Here is a 12,008-nt window from a genome sequence, read left to right on the forward strand (position 1 = left end):
TATTTCATTTCAACTATTTACTATTTACTCATAAAAGACGAAAAACAGTACACAGGGTTATGCACAACCATTTGTTTTTATTATCAGATTATTGCACTCAGGCTTCCAGCTGAATGGAGGAACAGAAGAAAAATCGAAATGAAGAGAAAACCATGGTTTAACATCAGAAATGATGGGACAAAAGTTATCCTGTGAGCATCATTACTCTACCTTTCGCTCAAATGCACATACTGTACACACTATGTGTGGAATGAAATGTACAATAAATATTCATACCTGCTTCACATGCCACTTTTTAAATTACAACAGTGTGATCAATAAGTATACACAAGATATGTGAGGAGGAGTAGTTGTCAAAGCATGAAAGTGCTGAAGTTTGTTGGGCCAGAAGCACACACACATATAAAACACCAGTAAGCACATATTTAAATAAAGCACCATCTAGTAAAAGCCTGGTGTCTTACTGCAAAGTGCTCCAAACTCAAGTGCAAAAATAAAGAATTGACATGACAAGCACAGGAAGTTTCTTCCTTTAGCAACTTCCTTTAGTCTCTCTCTTGCTCTCTTTGTCTCTCTCTCTCACAGACACACACAGACATACAAGTCAACTGCTATAAAAACAGGTAAGAACCAAATCATTTTCATTCATTTTAGAAATATTCCCCATTTAGCTACCTTTAATCAGTTAAACAGAATCAAAAACAGTGTTTATACAAATGTTTACAGTATGCATTGGCCACCACGTTGTGCTAGCCAAAGAGACGCCATTTATAGCTGTTGTTTTCTGTCCATAAAGAGTCTGGGCCCAACACCTCATTTTCACGCAGTTGGGTCCGTAATTTTGTATAATATATAGATGGTGCCCCCTAGATTTCAAAGGTAGGAAATACATTTCATTATGGATGGATAAAAACAAGCCCCCAGGAACAGTGCCAGGTTTTGAAGCCAATCATGTACATGGTCACATGATGCACACAGGCCCATAAAGACTTATTTCTGTAGGTTATAGCATTGTGAAAGAAGTGACCTTAAAATGGTGGATACATTGTTTTGCACATCACCACTTCATGCACTACTGACCAGCATTCAAAGGAGTGAATGAGGACACATCTCCAGTTCTAATGCAATACCAGGAAATATAGATGGGCCAGACATTTTCTGTAGCTTATTTATGTTTTTCTTACGAGGTGTAGCAGTGCAGTCCAGGGCTATGGCTGCCAAACACAAGGCAAAGGACGAGGGTCAAAATTTAAGCAGGAAGTCTGTAATCTCTGACAGATCTTTTCAAGAGACAGTTTGGTCATCAGTTTACTCTTCAGCATCTTTTTTTTCTTCCAAACCTCTGAGAAACCTGGGGGCTTGTGACTGTGTTTATAGATCTCAACAATTAACTTGATGAGTACAATGTTATTATTACTGATGGAAAGGACAGCCGTGACTGAAAAAATAAAACCCAAGTGTGTAACAAATTGCAAGCTCTTGTTAAATCTTGTCAAATCAAGCTGAGTCTCAGGCTCAGTTTGATTTGGTTCCTCAGAGGCTTGCATTGCTAGAAGTCCGACTAGCTGCTCTACTTGGAGGAGCACCATTCCAGCAGCAGTAATGTGCTGCTGACACTGACTGCTCAGCGTTCAGTTCATAGCCTCGCTCTGGTTCAGCTGTGTTCTGCCTACCTTAGCAACCTCTTACTTTAAACCACCACGTTCACTGCACCCCACCCATGTGACTGCACAGAATTAACAGCACGTCTCCAATGCTCGGGTCAGTAGTGGGTTCTTAGATTTAGCAAAGCAACATTTAATGTCGCTATGTCTGTCCGCTAACATTCAGTGCTGCTGCATGTCACATATTTAAAACCAAATCTCCTCCGAGCTGACTTACGTCTGGGCCTCTGGCAGGGACCGGCCAGGCTCACATGGTGCAGAAGGCCCAGTCATTATTAGTCCGTTTGTTCTGCGACACAGTAGAGATTTGGTTGCTGTGTCTGTTCTTGTTGGTGAGGAAGAGTTTCCACCAGTTATGGGACCGTTGAGATTCCGGTAGGGCCTCTGCCGTGGTAATGATGCCCTTCGGTGGGGGGCAGGCACAGCAGCTGAACCACGGAGGCAAACTGAGGGGAAGCTCAGACCCACCAGACAGCAGCCTGGACAGGAAATGACCTCATCCTGCTCAGGTGGGGCACTAGAATCAGAGGACAGGACCTGGGCTCCGTTGTAACCATTAGCCAGCCCTCTTCCACCCCACTGCTGGCCCATCACAAGGGCTGAGCTGTTGCTGTTGTCCAATCGTGGTAGAGGAGGCAAGGAGGGTGGTCCGTTGGAGATAGGAAGTTGCCAGCCATTGGTCCGTAAAGAGGAGGATGAAGTAGAGGTGAGCATGGGTCTTTCAGATGTGGCGTCCAAGACTGCCTCTGCTGGCTCTGGGGACTTGGTGCAGTCCATGGGTTCTGTTAGACAAACACTCTCCTCCTCTTCCTCCTCCTCCTCCAAACGCTGCAGGGACACCATCTCCAGCTCAAGAGGAAGACCTGAATCATCTCCCATCTCATCCTCCTCCTTTAACAACTTTCTTATCTCCATATGCTCTACCTTCAACCTTTCATCCATCTTTTCTGTCTTCTTTTCCACATCATCTTCCATAGTGTCCCCTGTCCCTCCTTTAATCGACACCACTCTGACCTCCACATTGGTTTCCTCCTCCCTCCCATCCATGTCTCTTGACAAGGATACAGTTCGGCTGAGCTCTGGGGTACAGGGGAGGGACTGACATCTCCTAGGCAGTGCTCGTGTCCCCAACGTGCCTCTGAGAAGATTGGGGGAGGCACACGGGTCGCAAAGTGCCGGGAGGGTGAAAGTCAGGGAGATGACGGACTTGCTGGGCGTGTCTAAGAGTTTACAGCGCCCCCCATTCAAGTCCTGTCTGAGAGAGAAGGGGTTGACCCGTGCTGGAGTCCCTAAGATGGGAGGGGTAAGGGTTGCTGGGGGAAGCATGTCTGACTGACTCCTCGCCAAGCCTTGCCGTTGCTGGCTGTGGTCACTGGGGTGACAAGGAGAGCTGCGGCGTCGGTATGGGCTGACATCTACCGCCACAGGCTCTGAACAAGGGGAGGAGGGAGAAAGAAATGTAAGGAGGAAGACAATAAAGAAGAGAATGTGAAAGAACAAGAAAGGTAAATAATATAAACTCTCGACACCATGAATGTTTAGCACAAGCTGCTGACAGTGTTGGAGTGCATGATTAGACTGGAGGCATGAACTGCATTAGGGTTGAAGGCTGTACCATGCGCTCCCACGCAAAATGGAGGTGCAGGCCAAGGGACGGAAGTGGGATTGAGCCTATATATTAATTTATATATGTGTGTGAGCACCCATATCAACAGAGATGTAGTCATTGATTTGATGTTTTTACCAAGTGCTATGGGCTTCTCTCCCTCATCTCCTCTGTCCATGCCCTCCAGTGCGAAGACAATATCAGTGAATGTGGGCCGCCTTTCTGCATTCATCTGAAAGCAACGCGAGGAAAAAAAATTCACGTTGATGACTGAGCATCTTCACATCAACAAAACTTTGCCATTGGTTTAGTGAACTTGCTGTGAACAAGGACACACCAGCTCAGACGAGTCTTACAGTCCATAATGGTGTCAGAACAGAGTGAAAATGAAAGTGAAAACATTTGTATTTAGAATATTTCACAAAGGGCACACCAGCTCAGACAGTTCCTGTAATTCATGAGGGTCTGAGATGTGAGTGAGAATGAAAGTGAAAACATTTGTATTTAGAATATTTCACAAAGGGCACACCAGCTCAGACAGTTCCTGTAATCCATGAGGGTCTCAGATGTGAGTGAGAATGAAACTGAGTCCTGCGCACGCACACACACAATATAATACATTGACCCTTCATGTCTTTTTACTCTATTACAAATATTAATCAATTTAAGCCCAAGCAATATAATAGCAATAGTTGCCAAAGTGTATGATTGTCATCTTCCACAAAGTATCCAGACACACCACGTTATGGAGCTGTTTTTCAGGCAGGTGTTGTAGTCCAAGATGGTGTCAGAACTGAGTGAAACTGACAACATTTGTATTTATGTTTTTTGACAAATGACCCAGACAGGTCCTGTAATCCACGAGGGTCGACGATTTTTGACAAACGACAGAGAGTGTGTGTGTGTGTGTGTAATGTGTGTGTAAACTTTGTGACAACAAGCTACTGAAGGCCCTTTTCTCTTCCAGAATGACTGTGTCCCGCTGCACAAAGTGAGGTCAATAAAGACATGGTTGGATGAGTTTGCTTTAGAAGAAACTGAATGCCCCGCACAGAGCCCTGACGTGAGCCATAATGGACACCTCTGGTATGAACCTGAAAAGGAGGCTGCGAGCCAGGCCTTTCGGTCCAACATCAGTGCCTGACCTCACTATTGCTGTACTGCATAAACAGGCAAAATTTCCCACAGAAACACTCAAACATCTTGTGTATGTATTTAGAATGCAATGTCATTAAAGTCCTGTTGGTGTAACGGTCAGGTGCTCTGATACTTTTGTGTAAATAGTGTTTATATCAGTGATATGTGAGTAGACAAAGAAAGTGAGTCTCCAAGCCCTTCCTGTTACATAATGTTGAGTTCATGCTCTGCCTTCCAGCAAAGAGAAACCTCAAGAAAAGACTCCAAAAGAGTCGCATAAACCAATAAAGCTCGCATAAAGCAGTGCAATTAGCATTAAAGTCAGACCTTACACAGACACACACACACACACACGCCCAAACACTTTCCATCTTGAACTATTCAGGCTCTCTTGCTGCAGACTGAAATTTTATCTGGATCAACAAATTCCAACAAGTTTCCAGGAGTCTCTGTTTTCAAGTTTTTAATTTTAACATGCAGTTTGGAACACAGAAAATACTGTTTCCCACTATAAACTACAAAAAGAGTTAGTGAGGGACAGACATATGTCCTTCTCTCTCTCTCTCTCTCTCTCTCTCTCTCTCTCTCTCTCTTTCACACGCACACACACCTCTGTTCGGGGTAAGAAGTCAGGATCAGCTTCAATCCGGGCGATGATCTCACACATGATGATGCCATACGCAAACACGTCCACCTAAGCAGAGGACAAGAAGTGCATGTCAGTTCTGTCCTGAGCATCAGCTCTGATCATAGACATGGAGGTTAGAGCTCAAACTGCATTTCACACACCAGGAAACTGCAGCCAGGATTATGTAATTAGATTCTAAACAATGAGTAACTGCAATCCACCCAGATTACGACTGAGAAATTGTGTAATTCGATTATACTTACATTGTCAAAGATTACTTGATTACATAATTATGAATAAACCAAAATGAATATGAATATCAATAAATACGAATAAACCATATACGTCTTGATGTGCATCCAAGTTTTCTTAATGGACATGTTGCTAACACTTATTTTGTTTTTGAAGCGATGATAATGGAGCTTTTATCCCTTTTCATTTCCACTGAACGTGGGCGATAAACATTTTGAGAAAGTACAACAATCCTCCATGTGGTCTTTGACAAAAACAGCAGCAAAACAATCAAAAGAAACGGCATCCCACATGTTGTAGAATACCCACGTTACAGTAGTAGTAGTTTGTGCCAGGATCATTTTATTTGACCAACTGCAAATGTTAAATATACAAAATGTATTGGATTTGCACTGAAAATGTTTCCAGAGGTTTCAATAAAAATGTGGAACTCAAGTTTGCGTGATTTTAAAATGCCTTTTTACCTACTTGAATTTTGCATTCTATATTTTATAGATATTTCATTCAGTTTCAAACAAAAAATTTCCCAACATTCTGCCGAAAAAGTTGCTGTAACAACATGATCATTAGGCAAACTGAGCGAGGGTTTAATGTGGGTTTTATTCTTGTTTTACTTTGCATCTTTCCAAAAGTCAGATCGTGTTGTTTTATGTACTGTACTCCAGCAACTGTTTTGGAGAGCTGGGCAGGAAGTAGTGACGAAGCAGGTTTACCTTCTCATCATACAGCTCTCCTCTCAGAACTTCAGGGGCCATCCAGTAAGGGGAGCCCACAATGGCCAGAGGCTGCTTCCCCACACCATCACTGCAAACAAACCAAAGTTTCCCTTTAACTCAAGCATCAGCTATTGGCTATCAGCCAGCTTATTATACGTAAATAACTTCCTCTTCTACTGCACAGGCACTACCAACAGTGACTGACCATCCATCCATCCATTTTCTATACCGCTTATCCGTCAGGGTCGCGGGTTCACCCTGGACTGGTCGCCAGTCAATCGCAGGGCCAACACACAAAGACAACCACACACTCTCACACTCACACCTAGGGGCAATGTAGAGCAGCCAATTAACCTAATGTGCATGTTTTTGGTATTGTGGGAGGAAGCCAGAGTACCCGGAGAAAACCCACGCAGGCACAGGGAGAACATGCAAATAATAGAAGAAGTGCCCAGATCAGGATTTGAACCTGGAACCCTCTTGCTATGAGGCGACAGTGCTAACCAGTGCACCACCGTGCCGCCCTGCTCTAAGACTACAGTAGAGGAAAAGATCCTGGATTTCAGTCCACTCACCTGTAATCGGGGATCTTCTCTGCCAGGCCGAAGTCTCCCACCACTGCAGTGAACATGCCGTTATCACAGCGCACCAGACAGTTCTGCACAGAAAGCAGTCAGGGTTTTGTGTGAAATAAAATATCGAATGCTTCAAAGCACAAAATACAACTTCCCACTGACCTTTAGCCGTGCAGATAGTTTTGGTTTTATTTTTATTTTTATTTCATCTAAAGAAATCACTCTGTGACGTGAACCCTCTGTTCTAAATTGTTGTTCAGTAAACAGTAGAAAAATGGTTTGCTTGTGATTGGCTACCGCAGCACCTTGCTGTAGTGTTGATGATAAGGTAATGTATGTTTATTATTGTAATGCAGTAGACAAAGGAGACAAGTCAATAGTTTGGCACACAGAGACCCTCCTTCTACAGTAATTCAAGAATACATTCTAAATTGAACAGTGGCACAAGCCACTGACATGAAATGGTGAGCTTCTCATCGGCGTAGCTGATGCAGCCGTCACGACTGACACCAAGCATCTTATTCCAACATGCAGTACCTTGGAGGTGAGGTCTCTGTGGAATATGCCCTTGCTGTGCAGGTACTGCAGCCCTCGGGCGATGTCCAGAGATAGGTGGATCCTGACGCCCCACGACAGGTACAGATCACTGTCTAGCAGCTGCTCCAGGTTTCCTCCATTTATATACTACAGAGACAGAGATGGGACAAAACACACTTACATTTCAAAGGAAATACAAAAGTAAGATTTTTGCCCTCAAAACAAAGAGCTGTGAAGAGTCACGTAATAGAAAATTATTTGGCAACTGCTATGATTAGCACTGAGGTCACAAAAACATTTGATGGTTCCAGCAGGACAGATGTGAGGATTTGTTGCTTTGCTTTTTAATCATTTTAATGTATTTGCAATAAGTTCTGACTATTGGTTAGATGAAACATGAAGGTGTCACTTTGGGCTGTGGCTAACTGTGATGACATTTCTCACTATTTTCATAATTTTTACAGACCAAACAATCAGCTGCATAATCTATAATGAAAATAATCATTACTTGCAGATACACAGAAAACAGATACATCAGACATGTCAAGATTCTGATGAAATGTGGCAATACTGAAAGAACAGAGACAGGAGTGATGGTTTTACCTCAGTCAGAGCGTGGAGTTGACCTTCGTGTACACATACCCCCCTTCTATGAGTCATCAAATGCACCTGAGAGACAAACTGCAGCAGCTTGAGGTGCACCTCCAAGAAGCATGGTACAGACTGTTCTGTTGCATGTAACAGCTCCAGAGGGTCATGGTGTGCAAATTAATCTAAGGCTGCATGTGACGAGCCAGACAACTAGCACTGATGATGACCAGTATGTTTAAAATTTTATTTAAAGGTTGACATGTTTAAGTTTATGTTTATAAAAGATGAAATTTTGTTGATTTGTGCAGTCAAATAATTTGAGTAATAAGTTAAACGAAAGACCTATGCTAATTAGTATATAAATAATTGTGTCTTTTGTGTCGGCCATTTTTTGTTTCCCTGCATCCAAATATGCTAATGTAGTTATGCTTTGAAATCTAATTTTTGAAAGCAAAACCATTTTACTAGACTATGATTAAGAAACACATTGATTTTCAATTTCAATTCCATTTCAATTTAAATTTATTTATATAGCACCTTATACAATCAAAATTGTGTCTAGATGCTTTACAGAGACCCAGAGCCTGAACCCCCGAGCGAGCAGACAGTGGCAAGGAAAAACTCCCTTTTAACAGGAAGAAACCTTGAGCAGGACCCTGATCACAAGGGAGAACCATCCTGCTGATAGTCGGCTGGGTGAAGGGGGGGAAGAAGAGGTGGACAGGACAGAGAGGATGAAAGAGAGAGAGAGAGAGAGAGAGAGAGAGAGAGAAACATACATGCAATAAACATCATACATCACAAAGGACAGACATGACAGGTTGTTATAATTGGAATTCTAATGAGTAATAAACACTGGTCATGTTTTCTGTGGCAATTTCTGAGGTTCTCCCCTTTTCTCCTCTTATAGCAAAGTGTGATTATCACATGCAAAGGCAGATTTATCATGAATACTTGAGAATGGAATATCTCCTAAAGGCTCTGTGTGAATATTTATTTCCCTCTGCAGAGACACAGAGCAGGAAACACTATCTTTACTAAAGCAAAAATTGTTCTTCAGTTCCCTTTTGTAACAGCTTACTGACAATGATCGCACCTGTTCTGTCTCACATACATGCAGGAGTGAAAGCACTTCTCCATACTTAACAGTGGAGTAGTGGCTTTTTTTCAGGCTGGTAAAGTGGGATTCAGTAATTTTTTACACTCCAAACAAGGGTCATCTTCTCTGTTTTGGAGCACAAAGTTCAACACTAAATTTTACACATATAGGCTGATGACTATACTCAGAGTGTATCACATAAGGATTTAAGGATTTAATAGAATAGCTGTAACATATTTAAAGACTTTCTGCAATTTAATTAAGGAGCAATAAATGCTACGTTAATTTCACGTTGATACTCAGCAGCAGTTGATCTCTGAAGGTATTTACATCTGAATATTGTCAGCTGAAATGATTCTACAACGTGTTCACTTGACAAAATCATTGAAATATTCAGAATATAAAAATGCAACGAACGTACAAAGAAGAATGTAAAGACCCTTTTGTTTGAACAAAATGACATAGTCATAGCGTTAAATGGAGAGACGGTCATCCTCTTATTTTAGAAAAATGCAGTGTCTTGGTCTTAAACTCAGGGGTTATCATTTCTCAGGTATCATATCATGGGAAAAAAAAAACAGCAAACTGTGACATTTGAATTCTTGATTGGACAGTTTATTATTATTTTCACAAAGGTTTAGTGGTAATATCACCTATTTATTTCCATTTCAGTTCAGCACACAAATACACATTTGTTCTTGAAAGGTAACATCAACATAAGCCGTGAAAATAATTCTTTGATGACAAGAACACAAAATCAAATAACAAAAGCGAGGCTAAATGATAAGTCTGCAGAAAACAAACAGCAGTGGAAAACTTAATATAGTAAGGGTCATTTAATTGAGTTATGATCCCAAAAGTATTAATGATATGCCTCAGTTAACAGACACTCTAAATACCCCCTTATGCTATATTCAAGAAATCATGCAAAACCACTACAAGACAGCAATGTGAGACTAATGGAAAAAAAGATAATAGAAGTGAAGATAATCCTGTAGATAAAAGACATTTTCATGTATATATTTGATCATTTCTTCTTTGTGTGTAGAATCTTCTTGGGTCTCCTGTGGGTAAACTGCTGTAATTTAGGACCACTCAGAATTTGAACAATTTCCCGATTGACCTCCCCAGTTGTTTAATTCCTCCAACAATTTGTTTGCCAGCTTTAACAGCTAGTTCACCAGCTTGTACCAGAGGATATAAGGGATTAAACTCCTCAGCTTCATCTCTGGCCTCATCTTCATACCTGGTCTGCAATTTGTCTCTTTCCTCTTTCAGCTCTTTCTTATGCTGTTTTTCCAATTTATTCATCACTTTTGTCATCTCCCTTTCTTTCTCCTCTCTCTCTTTCTTTCTCTCTGCTTCTCTCTCCTCTCTGTCCCGTTTTCTCTCTTCATTCATCTCCTGCTTCTCCCTTCTCCTCTCTTCCTCTCTGTCTTTCCTCTCCCTCTCTCTCTCAGCCTGGAGTTGGTTCTGGATTTTATTTATCTCTTTTTCATATTTTTCCTGAAGTTTCCTCTCCAGTTCCTCCCTCTCTTTTTGTATCTGTTCCTCTTTCTCTTTCAGGATGCGTTGTTTCTCCTCTTCGATTGCCCTCTCTGCCTCTTGGAACATCTCATTGGTGTAGTGGCTTCCTCCGTTCTTCTGGACTATACATCTGATCTTCTGGAGCAGCTCAGTGACCTGAGTGTGATCCTTTGCATTATTATTGAAGACATGGTACTGGCCGTTACATCTGCCCATGAGTTCCTGCAGATCTGAACAATCTTCCAAGAATGCCTCAATAGTGGTGCCTTGAAGAAGGTCACCACCAGTGAAGAGAACCATGCTATATCTATCTGCTGCCTGGCCAAAGATTTCTTGAATCTTTTGCACCGTCTGCTTTTCCTCTTCAGTGTATCTGCCCAGCCTGATGACAACCAGGAATATATGGGGTCCAGGAGAAGCATAAGAGATGCACTGGCATATATCTTGAGCCGTTTTGTCCATGCCAAATCTGGTGTCGAACAGGCCTGGGGTGTCGATAACAGCAACCTTTTGCCCATCCACCACAGCTTTGCCCTTATCACAGTCTACAGTCATAGATTTTGCACTGAACTTTGATTCAAAGCATTGTCGTCCCAGAATGGTGTTTCCAGTGGCACTCTTCCCAATTCCAGTCTTCCCAACCATCACTATCCTCAGCTCCTCCTTATTTGTCCTGTCACATCCTGTATAGGAGAATGAGTGACACACAATAATAATCAACATGAGGTTAATTGCACTAAATGCAGTGCAGCCTGTCCACAGTTTGTTTGAAGATTGACTAATAGTGTAACTATCACATAAAAATAGATTCAGCAGCCACGCTGGAAAGTACATTTACCTAAGTGCTGTACTTCAGTACAGTTTTGAAGCACTTCTACTTAAGTTAAGTATTTCTACTGTTGCTGCTTTGTAGCTACTTCCATTTCACCACGATACAGTGGCAAATACTGTAGTTTTTACTCCGCTACATTTTGTTGACAACTTTGGTTACTGGTTAATTTATAGATTTGGTTTAACAATACAAAATATAATTACCAAACAGAATATGATGTGATGTTATAGATTAAGATAAAACCTCCCCTGAGGGAAATTTACAAGGTACACAGCTGAAAATTATATACACTAGTTAAACCGTATTTACCTGTTTTAACATTAAAGTGTTGAGCAAATTAATAATTATAATCCAGTAATATCACATGCATGCACTTCAGGTGCGTTTTAATACTTTTGTACTTTTCTTTAAATGAAATACTAAATGCACGACTTTCACTGCAGAGTTCGTCTACACTGTGGTATTGCTACTTTTACTTAGGTAAAAGATCTGAATACTTCTTCCACCGCTTTTCATCAGTGGTCACCGTTTTACCTCCATAAAATAATCACAAGTCATAAAGTATGACCACTTACCAAAGTTGCCCTTCATGTTTGGGTTGTAAAAGCTGCCAGGCATATTTGGGTTGTAAAAGTTGCTGTCCATGTTTGTCTTAAAAAGCACAGAGTAGATGCTGCAGCTGAAGTGAAGACAAAGTTCAGGTCATTTGCTGCAGCTCCTTTTAAAGAGCTCTGTGCTCTAAACCACACCCGCAAACTGACGCAGAAACTGAGACTAGAGAAGGGAGAGCTTTATCTGTATCATGCCTAGGGAAATCAATGCTCTTGAGAAAAGCTCATAATGA

At 41.6% G+C, this 12,008-nt stretch overlaps 2 protein-coding genes across 2 annotated transcripts; both read right to left on the reverse strand.

Moving 5' to 3' along the window:
- Positions 1-38: 38 nt before the first annotated feature.
- On the reverse strand, positions 39-7,951 carry LOC124053235 (dual specificity testis-specific protein kinase 1-like). Its single transcript, XM_046378281.1, has 7 exons — positions 7,719-7,951; positions 7,116-7,262; positions 6,579-6,661; positions 5,943-6,091; positions 5,018-5,150; positions 3,409-3,548; positions 39-3,094 (listed from the first exon to the last, which is right to left on the reverse strand). Exons 1-7 carry the CDS (start codon positions 7,773-7,775, stop codon positions 1,878-1,880), a joined length of 1,926 nt encoding a protein of 641 aa, XP_046234237.1. The 5' UTR covers positions 7,776-7,951; the 3' UTR covers positions 39-1,877.
- A 1,447-nt stretch (positions 7,952-9,398) lies between these two features.
- On the reverse strand, positions 9,399-11,924 carry LOC124064980 (GTPase IMAP family member 4-like). The gene is made up of 2 exons (XM_046399946.1): positions 11,740-11,924; positions 9,399-11,015 (listed from the first exon to the last, which is right to left on the reverse strand). The coding sequence occupies exons 1-2, from the start codon at positions 11,807-11,809 to the stop codon at positions 9,901-9,903; spliced, it is 1,185 nt and encodes a 394-aa protein (XP_046255902.1). The 5' UTR covers positions 11,810-11,924; the 3' UTR covers positions 9,399-9,900.
- Positions 11,925-12,008: the final 84 nt, after the last annotated feature.

This window comes from Scatophagus argus, chromosome 2, assembly GCF_020382885.2.
Source record: "Scatophagus argus isolate fScaArg1 chromosome 2, fScaArg1.pri, whole genome shotgun sequence".
Taxonomy (NCBI): domain Eukaryota; kingdom Metazoa; phylum Chordata; class Actinopteri; family Scatophagidae; genus Scatophagus; species Scatophagus argus.

Bases quoted from the DNA above. Each gene is read 5' to 3' on its own strand.
- LOC124064980 (XM_046399946.1), bottom strand. From the start codon at position 11,809: ATGGACAGCAACTTTTACAACCCAAATATGCCTGGCAGCTTTTACAAC. The intron at 11,016-11,739 runs GTAAGTGGTCAT...TCTCCTATACAG, and splicing joins AAACATGAAGGGCAACTTTG to GATGTGACAGGACAAATAAG.
- LOC124053235 (XM_046378281.1), bottom strand. From the start codon at position 7,775: ATGACTCATAGAAGGGGGGTATGTGTACACGAAGGTCAACTCCACGCT. The intron at 5,151-5,942 runs GTACATAAAACA...GTCTATGATCAG, and splicing joins AAAACAGTTGCTGGAGTACA to AGCTGATGCTCAGGACAGAA. The intron at 3,549-5,017 runs GTGTGTGTGCGT...GTTGATGTGAAG, and splicing joins ACTTCTTACCCCGAACAGAG to ATGCTCAGTCATCAACGTGA.